At 37.0% G+C, this 17,949-nt stretch overlaps 2 protein-coding genes and 1 long non-coding RNA gene across 5 annotated transcripts; 1 reads left to right on the forward strand and 2 right to left on the reverse strand.

The window, feature by feature from the left end:
- Positions 1 to 1,013: 1,013 nt before the first annotated feature.
- LOC135581885 (large ribosomal subunit protein eL13z) lies at positions 1,014 to 5,196 on the reverse strand. Of its 3 annotated transcripts, none has more exons than XM_065102902.1 (5): positions 5,063 to 5,196; positions 3,626 to 3,741; positions 3,161 to 3,294; positions 1,560 to 1,718; positions 1,014 to 1,468 (listed from the first exon to the last, which is right to left on the reverse strand). In XM_065102902.1, exons 2-5 carry the CDS (start codon positions 3,732 to 3,734, stop codon positions 1,247 to 1,249), a joined length of 624 nt encoding a protein of 207 aa, XP_064958974.1. In that variant the 5' UTR covers positions 3,735 to 3,741; positions 5,063 to 5,196; the 3' UTR covers positions 1,014 to 1,246. The 3 variants fall into 3 exon arrangements, with proteins under 3 accessions (XP_064958974.1, XP_064958973.1, XP_064958975.1); XM_065102901.1 differs by having other exon boundaries at positions 5,042 to 5,155; XM_065102903.1 differs by having other exon boundaries at positions 5,036 to 5,149.
- Positions 5,197 to 5,435: 239 nt separating this feature from the next.
- On the forward strand, positions 5,436 to 12,707 carry LOC108952545 (uncharacterized). The gene is made up of 5 exons (XR_001977596.2): positions 5,436 to 5,770; positions 7,932 to 8,079; positions 11,505 to 11,675; positions 12,152 to 12,239; positions 12,398 to 12,707. It is a non-coding gene; the product is annotated as an uncharacterized LOC108952545 (long non-coding RNA).
- Positions 12,708 to 15,277: 2,570 nt separating this feature from the next.
- LOC103980607 (protein METHYLENE BLUE SENSITIVITY 1-like) lies at positions 15,278 to 16,129 on the reverse strand. Its single transcript, XM_009397054.3, has one exon. The coding sequence runs from the start codon at positions 15,966 to 15,968 to the stop codon at positions 15,654 to 15,656; it is 315 nt and encodes a 104-aa protein (XP_009395329.1). The 5' UTR covers positions 15,969 to 16,129; the 3' UTR covers positions 15,278 to 15,653.
- Between the last annotated feature and the right edge of the window lie 1,820 nt (positions 16,130 to 17,949).

Genomic DNA, 17,949 nt, shown 5'->3' on the forward strand with positions numbered 1-17,949 from the left:
GATAAAATATTAAAGTTTTTATCAAGCTAGCTGGCACCTTCTTACTTACATAGTTGCATTAGCTTAATTCATTTCAATATATCAAGTTTGATTAACTTTGATGGGGATTATTATTTTTGAAAAATAATTACCCTACTTGCTTCATTCCCATCATCACTTATTAGAATAAAATCACCACATTAATTTCATATAAATAATTTTCTTTTATATTTTGCAAGAATAAACAAAAATGCAAACCACATTATACTGACGATATAGGCCTGTATCTAATGTGAACTAAGACTTATATTGACCTATAAAGATCTGATAGATGTATTTATCAATCATTAACTTAGGTTTAAATATCTTAAGCCTGTATCTAATGGTAATGATGTCGTCTCCTTGGTGAGTTTCATCAGCAATCCGTGGACTGATGATTGCTGTTCTATTCAATTCCTGGGACTTCCACTTCTAATCCTTTCCTTCAGTGCTATATGATGGCACAGGGAGGCTCGTCTCCGGATCAGATTATGTTTGAGCGTTGTGTTGGCATAATGAATAGCAGCCCTCGTAATAATAAAACCCAGTTGGATTTATTCTCATAGTGTTATGAATCCCCTACAATAGCATATCTGAGAGCAGATGTTGGACCTTTTTGAATTGGTTGGTTGTCTCAGATGCCTCTGCTCCACTGTTTCTTCAGTGTGTATTGGTGGAACATATTGTGGATTACATTACGAAGATACTCACTCACACAGCAACAGGGAAGATCTAAATCTTTGTAGCATTATTTCTTATAGTTGTGCATTAACTTGATAGTTGTGCATTATTTCTTATAGCAATCTATCAAAAGATGAATGAAATATTCTTATTTCATGCTTTATTCCATACTGTTTTATGGTTTTCTTTTTAAATAAATGTGCCTACTTAATTCCAACTCTCTCATATCAATTCCAGAAATATTGGACTTTGGTATGTATGTTTAGCAGTCATGTTTAACTACGATATCCTACTAAAACCATAAATCTTTTCACTTCTAGAAATGTTCATTCCATTTCCACCACAAAAGATATTGCCTTCTATCAGTGCTGATCTTTTGAATCAATAACATAACAGTAACCAAAAAGGTCAAAGCAAATGGCTCCAAGCATTAAGAATTGTACTGACAGAATGAAAAGGATAACTTGTACTGTAGTTGACTAAACAGGAAAAGAGCTCACGGAGGTGTCTCAACAAGGAAACTGCGACCCTCACCCAGATTGGTTGGTTACTTCTTTTCTTCCTTCTCTGCCTCTGCAGCCTTCTTCAGCCTGACGCCGACCTGACGCTCGTTCATCCGCTCAACACGGAGCTTGGCATAAGCTTTGAATGACTTCATCTCATCTGTAACCTTCACAAGTTCAACCGTCGGCTTCTCACGCACAATAGGCATGTATTGGCCTTGGACCTGGGTAGCAGTTGCAAGTTCTTCTGGAGCAGAATCTCCAGCCTGAGAAACCAATTGTACACAAAAGCATGAGCAATGTAACAGATCAACGACTGATCAACTGCTGGCAGCTCCTAAAATATAACTAGCTTGCCTTGATCTTGCGAGCACGCCTTGGGAAGATGACAAGCTTAGCTTTGTATGTCTTCAGCCTTTGCACGTTAGCCTGGAGTCCCTCAAGAGAGCGATTCTTTCGCCTATGGTCCACTGCAATGCCAATTGTTGGAGCAAGTTTCTTTGGAATGCCTGCAGCCTGCATTTGCGGCAGAAGCAATCATTATTCGCTTGTGAAATACAGGTGGTAGAAACTTTACCTTTAATGAATTTTGGTGGACATTTTACTTTCTTCAGATATGATGTGGATCAGAAACCTATCCCTTGGCATATGGAAATCAGTCTTATAATGCCTTTGCCACACCTAGATCATGCATACCATGGCTTGACACACATACTTAATGGCAGGACTCATACAAGATAATACCAGGCCAAGTATAGAACCAAGTTCAACTTTTCAGAATAATTTCATGGCATCAATTGACTAGTCCAAATTCGAGATCGAAGTCTTGTTGGACACCAACACTTGTTGAACATTCCTCGATGCATACTTAGTGAAGAACATTGGCGAGATCCTTGTAACATCTACACTTGTGAGCTTTTGCTACTTATATGAATGGTTGTTATGCTTCTCATAAGCCTCATATATGATGCTCATATTGTCTACATCATGCAAGAATATAACTATGACATATGAGAATATATATGTATTCATTGTCATGTCCATGCCGCGTTCTGTCCATACTTATACATAAGATCGGATGACGCTTATCACAGTCCATATTCATGCTTCATGGTAAAGAAGCTTCATTCTCCAAGTTAAATACTAACTTCAGTTAGCAATTGGCAAATAGTAATTCTCATAACTTTTTTTTTTTGGTAAGTAAAAGGTAATTCTCATAACTACTTTTCAAAGGAAAGAAAAGCCAAGATAATAATTTTAAATACCTTCCAAAAAAATATCCAGCAAGTAGAAGTAAGCTTGCCCGGTTCGATAAACACTCTAAGAACAAATTCTAGCCAAAATTGGATCGGAAACAAAAAAGGGCCATGTAATAGAACTTACAAAACAAGGTCTTCCAATTAATCCTAACTTTAATTCAAAGCTATTACATTACCCAACAGACAACTTAAGGCAAGAGGATTTACACAAAAATGCTTAAACCACATATTTGTCTGCAAGGAATAACCAATCTTGTTTCGGGAGCAAAATTTAACTCAAATGCAGAAAGTAAATAGCTATTGGATAAATATATCTATGCCAAAGATGACCTCAAAGCCATATATATCATGAGAGGTTTTAGAATAAAATAATGAATGCAAATATTATTCCGGACATGAAAACATAATAACAGATATATAATCCAATCTGTAAATTGCATCTTTTGTCATTTCAAGGTAACATTTTCTCAAATATGCACTAGTTTCTCATCCCCCCTCAGCACTTGAACCTATAACTTCTATTACATTCCAAAACAATTGCGTGCAACATGTACAACAGGTGCTTTGGCAGAACTTGACCAGATGAGAACTATAATGCATGTAGGAGGATTGATTAACAAGAACTCATAACTAGTAAGATACTTAGAAATATGTTTAACATGTTAAAAGAGAATGTGCAAGATTAAGAAAAACACTAACCTTGAGCTCCTCAAGAGTAAAACCCCTGCCTGCTCTAGATTTCATGTTGTACTTGAGCGTCTGACATTGAACAACAGGACGCAAAGGTCCAGCAGTTGGACGGGGAAAAATCTTCACAGCTTTCTTTTGACGTGCTGTTAAATCCAAATGATAGCATATATCAATCAGTACGACAAAGAAAAAAATGGAATGTCAACAAATCTTACTAGAAATAGTAGAATAAGAAATGAAAAAGATTGAAACACAAGGCAGACACTGAGAGCCCATAATCAAGTCTGTCATTTACATCAGTGATGGTGGACCAACTAATAAGCAGGTCAGAGAAAGAGAAGGAGAAAGGGACAGAAGATTAAAACACAATGCTGCAGGCAATGAGAGACCATACTCATTACTCAAAGCCATCTATATTCGCAGGAGTAGACCAGCTAATATGCTGGTGAGAAAAAGAGAAGAAAAGATAATTACCAATGCGTCTTCTTGTTTTGCGAGCTGGTTGGTTGAACCATGTCTTCACATAATTCTGCCAGTGCTTCTTGAAGTGTCCATTTGGCACAACATTGTTATGCTTAACCATGGCTCACCTGAATAACAACATAGTTTAGAAGAAAATAATTTTCAAATCTACTAAACATAAACTAAACAACATCACAAGCTTGCATATGAATAAATAAGAAAAGCAAATATTTTTAATACTAGTGAATAAAATGCCTGTTTGAACAATTATCATGTAATCATGGTTCATGATCCTATGGTGCAAAAGGTCACCATGACTAAGTGAAATCCAAGCCCCTATAATCGCAAACTTAAAAGGCTCCATGGAGAGAAGATAACAGTGAGAACTTCTGATAAACTTTAAGGCAACTAAAGACAGCCCACAGCTCAACAGAAACCCTACAACTATCAGTCACCATTAAACTATTATTCCTAATGTAACATCCTTCAATTGTAATGACCTTCGAAAAGGGAAGCATATGAATAAAGAGCCAGTCTAAGTTGAGCATATGGCTCCATGGAGAGAAAATAGCATCAAGAACTTCATGAATATTTTTAGGACAAGTACAGACAGCCCACAGCTCAGCAGAAAACCTACAACTATCAATCTCCATAAAATTCTTATTTCCAACTTAACATCCTCACATTGGAGGGGCCTTCAAAAGAGAAATAGGTAAACAAAGAGCAAAATTAACGAAAGTTAGGCAACAAGATGTTAAACTATATCTCTCCTACTCCACCTTGAATGTGTTCTTTCTGGATCAAGTTCATTTTCTTCTTTCTCCAGAAATGTTAGATACAATCTTCCTGTAGTGCTTTTGATGCACTGCACCTCTACAAATCATATTCTGAAACCAAACTCCTCCACGGAACAACCAAGGTACCATATTTAAACATCCATATCCAACTGAGTTCCTTAATGTAATGCAAAAAAATCAGCTTCCAGATGGTAAGGATAGATAGGATGGACCACTAGCAAAAAAACTAATGACTAATTCAATATACTTCTAACTAATAATCATCATAATGCATTTCCAGCAAAAAGTGTTCATATTATATTTCCAACTCATAATCCTGATATATCGGAACTTTGTTGTCCTGCTAGCTTCATACCTACCGATCTAACGCTCTCACATCGATAAGATCTGAGACGCCATCAACACATATCCCCGAATCGTTTTTACCACGGACATCGAAGAACGGCATAAAAATCATCGAATAAATCATCAAAAGACTTCAAATTAATCCATAAACATTCTCCCCAAGATATAACTGAAGAACTATGATAGCACGCTGTCAAGTTATTCCCCGCTACGATATCCAAAATCATCAACCAAGAGTAGGAGAACAGATGGAACATGGATCGAGCGAAGACGAAGAGACCCTCACTGGGATGCGATGCCGCCTCACCTTCGGCTCCGCCGCAGTTTGGGTCCGCGAAGGGGTTGGAGACGCTCGCTCGAAGGGGTTTTAAATGCTCACGGTGGCGGAGCTGCAAGAAAGAGAAGGAAAGGAAACAAAACCCTAACTTGGACGGTCCAGATCACTTGATGGATGATCCAACAAATGATGTCGCACGTGAGAATAGGGTGTATGACATGGAGTTCTCCTGGCCGTCTGATCATTGTTTGGGGGCCTTAATTAGAATTAAGGTTTTTTAGGTATTTTGTGAAGATAATTTTGTAATACTTAGTCAATTAGCCCGTCAACTATATCAACGGCTGAGATATGATTCATTGAGTCTGGACGGTTCTGATGGCCTTACTGTTGCCGACATCAATCCGACATGTTGCGGTCGGCTCCTCCGCGTTTCACACCCTTCGTGGCAACACGAGTACGGCGACATAGCCCGACACTTCTGCCTCCATCCTTCACCCCACATCTTGATCTTTTGGGGAGGAGGAGAACTTGCACGAGTGTGTGGGCGGCAGGAGTGATGGCGATGAGGGGGAATGAGGCATTGCGGGCGCACCTCGGGATGGCGCTGGTGCATGCGACCAACGGCGGCTTCCACGTGCTGACCAAGTCCGTGCTCAACGTCGGCATGAACGAGGTGGCCTTCTGCGTCTACCGCGACTTCGTCGCCATCTCCATCCTCGCCCTCCTCCAACGATGCAGGTTTCCTTTCCTCTTTCCTTTCTTTAAAGAGAAGGAGAAAGAATCCCTATCTTCTCTTATATGAGCCGTCTCTTTCTGACTTGCACGAATGATGATGTTGATTCGTATACGATAAGAAGTTAGGAGATGTGTTCATGTGTTTGATCATTGAGGAGGGAAGAAAAGGGAATCAATGAACGAATGGCATTGTGGTCAAGATAAGTCAGAAGTGGGATTTAGTTTGGAGGTTGGAATGAGAAGAATTCAGATGCGAGAAAAGTAGATGGTTAAGAAATTTGGTAGATTGCATGAGAAAGCAATCATTTTGCAACGATTGGGTAAAGAAATAGATTCTTAATGCAAGAAAGATGAAGCTCCTATCTTAGGATACAAGAAAAGCACAAGGGAAAGATTCATTATGGGTTTTATTGAACCCATAATGAAAAAAACGAATAGAGAAAATGAGAATTTTCTTCAACGGAGGAGGTGTGTGTGATCTTGGGTCATCGATCAATATGATAAGGTTGTAGAAGGTGAGAAGTCTTCTGCTGCTAGTTTGTTTTTACTTGCCTTATTGAATGAGTTATTGCACCTATTCTTGAGAATGCAAATTCATAGTGATTCATGATCCTACAAAAAGCAATTAGGACTTATAATTAGGTCCCATCTCCTCTCTGGAATACTTGAAACAACACAAGCTGCTAACTGATTTTTAATCTTAATCCTCAACACAAGTCTGGCATAAGAATGATGTGAAGGCCATAAATACTTGCAACAATTTGTAATAGTTCAGCAAGGATTTTAGTTGATATATTAGTTAGTACAACAGGTTACCCAAATGTTTTCAATGATATAGGGAGTTTATTGGTTTAACACTCTATGATATACTATAACATTTGTAGGAGTATTAACTACTTTTTTCACTTTTTTTGATCAGATTTGATGGACAAAGACTAATTAGGTAAAACATCATGTGGAAGCAATGTGTTCATAAAGGACTTAATAATTTAATATAGTTCTTATGGGTTCCTATTATCTTTTACCCTTAATAAAAAATTAGTGAGTCTTTAGATTGAATTGTTTTCCTATGAGTTTTTTCTTGTTTGATAGAATGATAAGAATCAGGGTTGGTAAATTCAGTACTGTCCTTGGCAGAAGTGTCCACCTTCAACTAACTCCATGCCTCTTGGCATCATTTTTCCTTCTTGGTTTAACTGGGTAAGCTCAATTTTTCGCTAATCAACTTTAGTTTGATTTTTCTTAACATATTGTAGAAATAAAACGTAATTGCTATTCTCTGCCCACAAAAGAAAATAACATCATGTTTGGATATCCTTTGATCAGGATATTTGCGAACCAGCTCGTTTCTTCTCGGCCTTAGCTACACAAACCCAACCTATACATCGGCTATTCAGCCTGCGATAGCAATTTTTACATTTATCTTGGCAGCAGTCCTGGGGTGATTGACATCTGATTTGATTTGGATTTTGCTAGGTGTCTACTAGATGATAAATTTTCCATATTCATTTAGATGTTTAATGGTTACAGTGTTGAGATGGTAAACTTGGGTGTACATGAAGGTTGTAGGCACGCTTGTTTGTGTTTCTGGTACAATACTAATGATACTTTACTGGGGTCGAGCAATAATTGGATCCACTATTTACAATCTTTCTGATGAAAGTGCAGTAGGCATGAAGCTTCAGGCTGAATCCGTTGGATGGCTAACATCTGGTCTCCTTCGTTTTGGTCTTGAGAAGTGGCATATTGGTGTTTTGTGCTTGATAGGGAACTGTTTCTGCTTGACTGCTTATTTTGTTTGACAGGTACTTTAGCTTGGAACACCATTGCAAACCACATTTCTGGAATCCAGACATTATGTTTCGGCATTTATCATTTGTGGAAGATGAGAAGTGAAAGAATTGATAACAACACAAAGAAAAATTAAGTTGTCAAGTTTATCTCTAACTGCCCGCATCTTCCACATTATGAATAGTTCTCTTATGCAATCTTATTTAACAATATATGTTTTTGTAACATGTAAGAGACATAAAGCTGCCACTAGAGTTTAGCTTATTGTTTGATTGGTAGTCTTACATAGTAATTGCAATGATTATTTTTCTTTCATTTCTTTTGTTTGTTATACAGTGATATTTTCATTTGCTTATGATGTCAACTCTTTCAGGTTCCAATGCTGATCAAGTATCCTTCCTGCTTGTCTTTGACAACATACTTGCATTTTTTTGGGGATGGTATTGACTGGAATATTTACCACTGGTTGTCATAGAGAGTGGATGTTGACACCATCAGAAATAATTGCTGTCTTATATGCAGTAAGCCTCGTGTCTTATTTTTTTCAATTATCAAAGTTTTATATGCTCAGTCAATCAAGTTTGCTTTTAACTTTCTGAGATTGCTCTTTCTATAAACGTCTAAAACTGACTTATTAATTACTTCGATGCACCACCCAATTGGTTATATTTTACCTTTAAAGGTTTCATATAACCTAACAGGAATTAATTTAGTTTTATGCTGAGGACACTTAAAAAGTTTACGGACATCAATTAGAAAAATTTTAGTTGATCTTTTGTTTTTTTTCCCTTTCCTTTTTGAAATAATGAGAACAAAAACAAAGCTGTACTATCGCAATTATTTTGGGTCTGGTATATAGATCTTTTGCCATTGTAGAATTCTATAAAAAAATCTTTATTTATAATTTTTAGTAAGATCCTTTAAAGTTTTCCCTTTCTTTTTGAGATACTAATTATATATCTCTGTCCCATATTTTTAAACTAGAACCGAAGAGCCAAATAAATATAGACAAGTTTTGTTCAGTTACAATTTCTGTAATGTGTTGTCAATAAATTCTTTTTCATGTCCTTGAGATCAATCTCTCGCACTCATCCATTAGACAAAAGAATATCCACCTTGTTCTTCGTCTGCCACTTGCGATTGGGATTTCCTTGTCAACTTTTCCAATTTTCTTCATCGTCAATTCAGAAACAGGGGAAAAAGAAAGATGATATATGATGTTATTAACCAAAGGGTCAATCTTCGTCCAACTGACAGCAATTTATCTGTTGTAGAAGCTCATTGGGAAGTATAACTACCAGCTTCAAGGATCTTTCAGAAACAGTCTCAGTTTTGTGGAAATTATTTCTCTTTGAAAGAGGTGAACATTGTGGCCTTGGCATTGGGAACAAAAGTTGGTGTTTGAAGTGCCATGATAGTTTTGTAGATTTAGTGCCACTAATATTCTTGTGGGTTAGCTTACAGCCCAAAAAGAAAAAGGAAAGACCATGATTGTATGGAGATATAGGCTTTAGACTCTGGTTTCTGGCTTCTAAAAGAGTTATACATGGTTAAGAGTTTAGCTGTTAAGATGCATCATATCTTTAGACATTGATCTTGCATACCTTTACTTTCTAGAAATCGAGGAGGCATTAGGATTTTGACAGAGGAATTTTGAGCATAACATGATATTACACTTGTCAAAGACTTCATGTGCTAAACTTTCAATAGAGGATGCCACAATACTGTGATACTGATGCATCCTCTTTTGATAAATTTAGAGTTCTGCTGATGTAGAATAATTTTTGTGTATGTTGCTTCTATGTACTTATGTTCCTTTTGAGGTTTTGGATTGTGTTGTGCAACCATAACATTCAGAATCTTGCTGATATAAGGACTCGAGCCTATGCAAAATTGGTACTAGCTTTCATGCACATGTGTTTGTTTTAGTAGCTATATTGCTGGTCACTAGTAAGTGAGAATTTTAGTAAGAAGAAAATGGAGGAAGGCAACAAGAAGATGATTAATTGATCATGACAATTGGTGAAATATTTACAGGTAACAGGAATGAATCTTGGCCAATTTCTTCTTGTTACTGTTATCAAAAGCTGGGTGTGAGGGACTTCTATTAATCTTTTAAGGATTAAGATGTGTGAGCTTCTGCGTATTGCTTAAATAGATAACTTCTTAATTAAGTCCTCTTTCTAGAGCTTTTCTTGCTGTTCACCCTATGAACTTGTAGTTGCTTGCTTACTTCCTATATGATACTCTCACATTTCAGCAATGGTGGCTGTTTCTTTGAGAATTTGCATCTCGAGTCCAACCAATGATGATGGTAGTAGAACTGTGGTTACTACAAAAGCATTTGACCTTATCATCTTCAATAAACAAATTCATCATGAAAGAGAAGCTACTTTGAGAATTTTGTGGGTTTAAAGTGAACAGACTAAAACATATTTCTAAGAATGTTTCATTTGAGTAGCAGTTTAGAAGATTAGCTGCATCTTGGCACCAAAATGTTTCATTTGAAAGTTTCACAATCCTTGTTGATAAAAGAGTTCCATACAAAATCCATCACTCTTATATGTGAGGCTGCTGATCAAATTAATTACTTACATATGTATGCTCATTTAAAACTGCTATCGCAATTATTTGTTTAAGCGTGTCCTTGTGTATAAGAGACATTTGGCAATCATGCTACTCATCTAAACTTCTCGATTTACTTCTTTGTGAAGGCCACCACATTTTCCTTGGATTTTTATGACTACTTGTGATAGGATTGCTTATCTTATTTAGTTTTAAATCTAAGGCTAGCCAAGCATCTATTTTTATTCATCTCCTTACAAGCATCACATCTTTCTGTTATCTCTGCATGGGGTTAGGTTAGATTTCATATAGCAAGAACAAGATGTCTATATAGTGAGTGACCAACTAAGGCATCTTGTTTTGCATGAATACAGAGATCATTGTTTAAAATTTGAAGTTCTACAGAAAGAACTTAAAGTGATTGTCGATGGGCATGTAAAGATGCTCCTGGAGTCAAAGAATAATAAGAAAGAGTCAAACTGGGTAGTGGGTTTTTAGTCTTGGATAACGGAAATTATGATCGACTAGTAACAAAAGGTTGCTTCTTTACTATGTAAATTTACAATGATGAGATATAACTATTGATGCTGAGTTCTCTTACTGTGGTTATTGTTGTTGTGAAATTGTACTGGAGAACCCTTTTGCTTACTTGAGTCTTACATGCCAAATCAAGTGTGGTTTGGTGCCATGTTGTATAGCGTCATGACTACCAAATTCACATTTGCTAAGGTCGGTAGGGTTTGGCATAGTACTGAGTGTTACACTTGCATTGAAACTCCCTTATTTGAATGCATTGAAAGACAGTTCTCAAATGTTACAATAAACTTCCACCAGTAAGGCTTTTGGTTGATGTTTTTGGAGATTGTTTACACGATGAGTTTAGGTGGTTTGGAAACCTTTGTTAATATCTGAAATTATTGCAGTTGTTGTCTCTTGATATGTGTAGATTTCATGTGTGTGATTATGCCTTTATATTAAGATGAATTTTTTAGGAGATAGATGGTAAAATCAATATATTGATAGAAAATTATTTGACCTCAATTGGTGTTAGAACAAAAGGTTGGTTAGATTTAATAAAGCTTTACGATACGCTTACTTTGTCAACAATGGGTGGTAAGAAATTAATGTGCTCTATCAGCAATAATATCTCATAAAAACCCTGTAAATAGTGTGATTTCATGAAGCATGTTGCATCTGCTTTTAACAATGTGGCGATTTCCTCCTAATTAACATATATCCCAAAAAAAATCACAACATCGATTTGCATGGTGGAAAAAGAAAACAACAAGCATTTGTTTTCCTCTAGTGAGAAAACCCTCCATGCAAAAAAGAATGGCTCATTGCGGCACATGACATGACTGCTACCTTTGTGGGATTTCAGGAGGATTTATCTTCATAACCAATGATCTGAATCAAGATTGCGAACTATGGCGCCAAGGTTTATCCATTGATGATCTATAACTTACTATGATCCATGAGGACTAAAGAGTCGTAGAAGACAACCTAGTGGAAGCATCAGGTCTCTTCACAGGTGTTGCATCTTCTTGAAGAGGTGCAGATTCATGATCTCCATAACTGATCCGGTCAATTCTGTCTCCTTATATAAATATAAATATATATATATATATATATATATATATATATATATATATATATAGAGAGAGAGAGAGAGAGAGAGAGAGAGAGAGAGAGAGAGAGAAACCATAATAGCTTAGAACACATGATGAACAGTAACATATCAAATTTTCTTATCAAGAGAAATTAAGGATATTGCAGAATGTATGATTCAAGAAGGCAATGAAAAATCTTGGAAATGGTTGTGCATCATTCATTTAGCTGTCTATATTTCATAGGTGATGATATGTTGGTTGATCTTGTTTTCTTTTATTTGGTACTATGAAGAAAACACAATTTTCATGGTTTCGCAGCAATTTTGGACATGGTGGTTGGCATTAGGGACATTTGAAGCATTCAAATTATGCTGTCTGCATAACTTATTAATAGAACAATTTACTTGACTTTTTCCAGGGAATGGGTTACGGGATAATGACATGGTCCAATACAATCTACTTCAACCAGCAATGTCTTTTCTTGGGAGTACCATTTATCTTGGAAGGTTCCACTCGTAATTGCTTGCTAATTTTTTCTTCAATATCTTCATTTCAACTTTGTTTTACATAATTAATCATTTCTATTGACATTGACTATATATATATATATATATATATATATATATATATATATATATATATATATATATATATATATATATAGATATAGAAACGGAAACAGAATCACCCAGGGATCAGTTATGGAGATCATGAATCTGCATCTCTTCTTGAAGAAGATGCAACACCTGTGAAGAGACATGATGCTTCCGGTGGATAAACCTTGGTGCAATGGTGTGCAATCTTGATTCAGATCATTGGTTATGAAGATTTGTGCAGAAATAAGTCATTCTTTTTTGTATGAAAGGTTTTCTCACTTGTTTTATTTTTCCACCATGCAAATCAATGTTGTGGTTTTTTTGGGAATATATGTTAATTACGAGGAAATTATCACATTATTAAAAGCAGATGGAACATGCTTCATGAAATCACACTATTTACTGGGTTTTTATGGGATATTATTGCTGATCGAGCACATCAATTATCACATTATTAAAAGCGTATCTTAAAGCTTAATTAAATCTAATCAATGTTTTGTTCTAACACCAATTGAGGTCAAATAATTATCTATCAATATGTTGATTTTAACATCTATCTCCTAAAAATTTCATCTTAATATAAAGGCATAATCACACACATCAGGAGACAACAACTGCAACAATTTTAGATACTAACAAAGGTTTCTAAACCACCTAAACTAATCGTGTGTAAACAATCTCCAAAAACATCAACCAAAAGCCTCATGAGTGGAAGTTTATTGTAACATTTGAGAACTGCCTTTCAATGCATTCAAATAAGGGATTTACAAGGCAAGTGTAACACTTGATTTACAACGCCATGAACTTGATAGTCATGACGCTATACAACATGGCACCAAACCACACTTGATTTGGCATGTAAGACTCAAGTAAGCAAAACGGTTCTCCAGTACAGTTTCACAACAATAATAACCACAGTAAGAAAACTCAGCATCAATAGTTATATCTCATCATTGTGAATTTACATAGTAAAGAAGCAAACTTTTGTTACTTGTCTGATCATAATTTCCGTTATCCAAGATTAAAAAACCACTACCCAGTTTGACTCTTTCCTATTATTCTTGGACTCCAAGAGCATCTTTACATGCTCATCGACAATCACTTGAAGTTCTTTCTGTAGAACTTCAAATTTTAAACAATGATCTCTGTATTCATGCAAAACAAGATGCTTTAGTCGGTCACTCACTATATAGACATCTTGTTCTTGCTATATGAAATCTAACCTAACCCCATGCAGAGATAACAGAAAGACGTGATGCTTGTAAGGAGATGAATAAAAATAGATGCTTGGCTAGCCTTAGATTTAAAACTAAATAAGATAAGCAATCATATCACAAGTAGTCATAAAAATCCAAGGAAAAAGTGGTGGCCTTCACAAAGAAGTAAATCGAGAAGTTTAGATGAGTAGCATGATTGCCAAATGTCTTATACACAAGGACACACTTAAACATATAATTGCAATGGCAGTTTTAAATGAGCATACATATGTAAGTAATTAATTTGATCAGCTGCCTCACATATAAGAGTGATGTATTTTGTATGGAACTCTTTTATCAACAAGGATTGTGAAACTTTCAAATGAAACATTTTGGTGCCAAGATGCAGCTAATCTTCTAAACTGCTACTCAAATGAAACATTCTTAGAAATATGTTTTAGTCTGTTCACTTTAAACCCACAAAATTCTCAAAATAGCTTCTCTTTCATGATGAATTTGTTTATTGAAGATGATAAGGTCAAATGCTTTTGTAGTAACCACAGTTCTACTATCATCATCATTGGTTCAACTCGAGATACAAATTCTCAAAGAAACAGCCACCATTGCTGAAATGTGAGATTATCATATAGGAAGTAAGCAAGCAACTACAAGTTCATAGGGTGGAACAGCAAGAAAAGCTCTAGAAAGAGGACTTAATTAAGAAGTTATCTATTTAAGCAATACGCAGAAGCTCACACATCTTAATCCTTAAAAGATTAACAGAAGTCCCTCACACCCAGCTTTTGATAACAGTAACAAGAAGAAATTGGCCAAGATTCATTCCTGTTACCTGTAAATATTTCACCAATTGTCATATGATCAATTAATCATCTTCTTGTTGCCTTCCTCCATTTTCTTCTTACCAACACACTGACAATTCTCACTTACTAGTGACCGGCAATATAGCTACTAAAACAAGCACATGTGAATGAAAGCTAGTACCAATTTTGCATAGGCTTGAGTACATAGAAGCAACATACACAAAAATTATTCTACATCAGCAGAACTCTAAATTTATCAAAAAGAGGATGCAACAGTATCACAGTATTTTGGCATCCTCTATTGAAAGTTTAGCACATGATGTCTTTGACAAGTGTAATATCATGTTAAGCTCAAAATTCCTCTGTCAAAATCCTAATGCCTCCTCAATTTCTAGAAAGTAAAAGTACGCAAGATCAATGTCCAAAGATATGATGCATCTTAACAGCTAAACTCTTAACCATGTATAACTCTTTTAGAAGCCAGAAACCAGAGTCTAAAGCCTAAATCTCCATACAATCATGGTCTTTCCTTTTTCTATTTGGGTTGTAAGCTAACCCACAAGAATATTAGTGGCACTAAATCTACAAAACTATCATGGCACTTCAAACACCAACTTTTGTTCCCAATGCCAAGGCCACAATGTTCACCTCTTTCAAAGAGAAATAATTTCCACAAAACTGAGACTGTTTCTGAGAGATCCTTGAAGCTGGTAGTATTTTCCTTATACTTCCCAATGAGCTTCTACAAGCAAACAGAAATTTCTATTTGAATTAGTTGGATACAACTATCTTAAGAGACATAATCACACAGATGCAATCTATAAACATGAGAAGACAACAACTGCAATAATTTCAGATATCAACAAAAATTTCCAAACAAACATAACAACTACAATAAGCAACAGGGATTGGAATTATCCGGAGAAAGATGTAGGAAACTAGAAAGGGAGGCGATTAATTGGATCGAACAAACCAATAGTAGTAGAACTACCATAGGCAATTATAAAGTCGAACATCCAGCTGTTCATGACAACTTGATCACATGTCCCTATGTTCTCTCCACCGCACGAACATTATACCTGCCTGCCACACTTAAGACCAATCGCTCAAGCGCACAAACACAAAAGAACAAACAGCTCGGGGGCGACAAGGATCTGGCCATGGGTGGAAAGGCGGGCAAGAAACACATCGTTCAAGACAGCAGCAATGACGAAGATGAAGATACTAATATTGCTAGAAGCAGGGAAAGGGCAAACTGAGGAGCAATCTCTAGTGGTATTACCGATGACATCAATCACCAGAGGAAGCTACTTCTTGAAGCTGCCGCGGACGCCGGGGCGGCCCTTGGAGGTCTCGGGGGCGCAGCTGACGTGAAGGTTGATGAGCTTGGACTCGTCGAATGGGACCTTGGGGTGGCGGGCGTCGTGGTGGATCTGCATGGACTTGATGTCGGGGGCGGTGGTCTTGCAGAGGGGACACTCCAGCTTGGCGTGGCCGCCCTTGTCGTGGCCCGACCGGTCCGCCAGTCCCGCCTTACCGCCGCCCCGATTCGTCGTCGCCGCGTCGACCTTCGACGCGATCTCCTTCGCCGTGTGTTTCTTCGGCTTCGCCTTGCCCGTCATGATCGACCTCCTCCCTCTGATGCAACCAACCAAACCCTAACCCTAATCCTTATCCCAGACGAACGATACCGTCGCTTGTCGGCTTAGATCAATCACATCGGAGGAAATAAAGAAAGAAAAATAAAGAAAAGGGACGAGGGAAGATGAGATGACGTGTCGAAAATGAATAATGCTTGCGTTTGGAATTCTCCTTCCATTATGATATACCCTATCCAATACCCATACGAGTCTTTACACACACATATTTAACATTATTATTATTATTATTTAATAAATAATTTAAAATTGGGGGTGAGAAAAAAAAAGCACACATGGTTTAATCGTTACCGTCCGCTCCGATCATCCCTCTCCCTCCGTTCTCTCCCCCAATCGATGGCGGCAACCACCGCCGAGTTAAAGACTCCATGGTCTCGCCTTCTCTCCCTCCAACCATTCCTCCGCTCTCCCATCCGTCGTGCAGGGGCTTCTGCCCGAGGTGGAGCGGGAGAAGCAGCTGGCTCATGAGAAATGCTTCCAATATCTTCGTTATATGGGGCGTCGCAGATATCGCGCAGTTGCTCATGCAATCCAATCCATGTCTGAGAAGATAAAGGTGTGTAAATTCTTCAATACCTTGTTTTCACATCTTTCCTTCAATCGATCTGAGGTGTTATGGATGGATCATATATCTTATAAATTCTCTTAAACATACCTCTAGCATGGCCCAATGGAAAGATGGATGTGGCAAGCAGAACTGTTGGAACTCTCCTGCACTTGGCTAGTTTCAGCAGTGTGCTAAAATTTATTTGTTTTAACCATTCTTCCTGTCGGTTTGATGAACTGGGTAGCCAGAAGAATCTTTCCATAGAGAAAACATGGGTAACTAGTCCAAGTGACAAGGTGCTGCTGATCGACTGAAGAGCCAATCTGATCCAACAGTCCAGCAGTTTGAAGCACAATGGTTCTTCACAATGTCGCATAATTTGAAGTGCCAAGTCTGTATCAGTTTACGATTGGTATTTTGTGGATTCTTGGTTTGAGGATGGCTGAACTAGTCCCAATTGCTCATATAGGAACAGTAACCATTTCAGCTTATCAGAATGGCTTGTTGATTTGCTTTACTTCAATCAAACCATGTTATGAATTATGAAGGAGGTACACCACCTAAAATATTTCTCTCTGGAGTCATTATGCACAAATCATCTTGAATCACAAAGACTGAAAAGGTCCCAAAATGACATTATCTCTGGAAGATGGAATGATGCACTATCTGGACTCTTCTTCATTAGACTTGTTGTTTTATATCAACATATACCTGTCTAATCCATTCATGCAGGCTTTTCTTTTAGGATGAGTACCTTATTAAATCCCTGTGGAATTGGCTTCTTAGTGCTATCATTTTCCCCTTAATGTCTGGTCATATTTTTTCTTAGTTAATGGATTTATTCCTGCTTTGCATTGATGTAATTGGATTTTGTTCTGTTTGGTTTTTACCCACAGGCAGCCCATCTACATGTGCAAGTAATAAGGAGAACAGGCAAAAGTTGACCTGGGGTGGAGTTCACATTCCTGTTGATGTAGTAGGTAGCAATATTTCTTGTTTTGTTTTCTTCTCTTTCTGTGTAGCATGCTAGAATGTTAATTAATTAACAGGCAACAATGATTTGTTAGGTCTATCTCTCCACGAAGCATATTGGGGAAATACTTGTTGGATTAAGGTCAACTTGTTTCTAAGATTTGATACTATGAAGTGCCAGGGACATGATATTTAGTGTTCATGTGTTTTATCAGGACATTGGATCATGCAATCATCACCGAAGTTCTTGAGAAACTTTACAATGGTTAGTCTTTTTTGTTGCTGTCATTCTGGTGAATCAAATCAATGAATCTTTTCTTGCTGAGTCTTTTATACCCATGGAACTCCTCTTTCTATCTCTCTTCCCGAATTATTACGTGCCAAACATCTTTAATTCAAGAAATAGTTATTTCAACAGCTTTTACA

The sequence above is a fragment of the Musa acuminata genome, chromosome BXJ2-4, assembly GCF_036884655.1.
Source record: "Musa acuminata AAA Group cultivar baxijiao chromosome BXJ2-4, Cavendish_Baxijiao_AAA, whole genome shotgun sequence".
Classification (NCBI taxonomy): domain Eukaryota; kingdom Viridiplantae; phylum Streptophyta; class Magnoliopsida; order Zingiberales; family Musaceae; genus Musa; species Musa acuminata.

What these genes read in the sequence shown, in the direction of transcription:
- LOC103980607 (XM_009397054.3), bottom strand. Translation starts at nt 15,968, where the DNA reads ATGACGGGCAAGGCGAAGCCGAAGAAACACACGGCGAAGGAGATCGCG.
- LOC135581885 (XM_065102902.1), bottom strand. Translation starts at nt 3,734, where the DNA reads ATGGTTAAGCATAACAATGTTGTGCCAAATGGACACTTCAAGAAGCAC. An exon ending in CAAAACAAGAAGACGCATTG is followed by an intron (nt 3,295 to 3,625) that starts GTAATTATCTTT and finishes TGGATTTAACAG; the next exon opens with CACGTCAAAAGAAAGCTGTG. An exon ending in GGCGTGCTCGCAAGATCAAG is followed by an intron (nt 1,469 to 1,559) that starts GCAAGCTAGTTA and finishes TTGGTTTCTCAG; the next exon opens with GCTGGAGATTCTGCTCCAGA.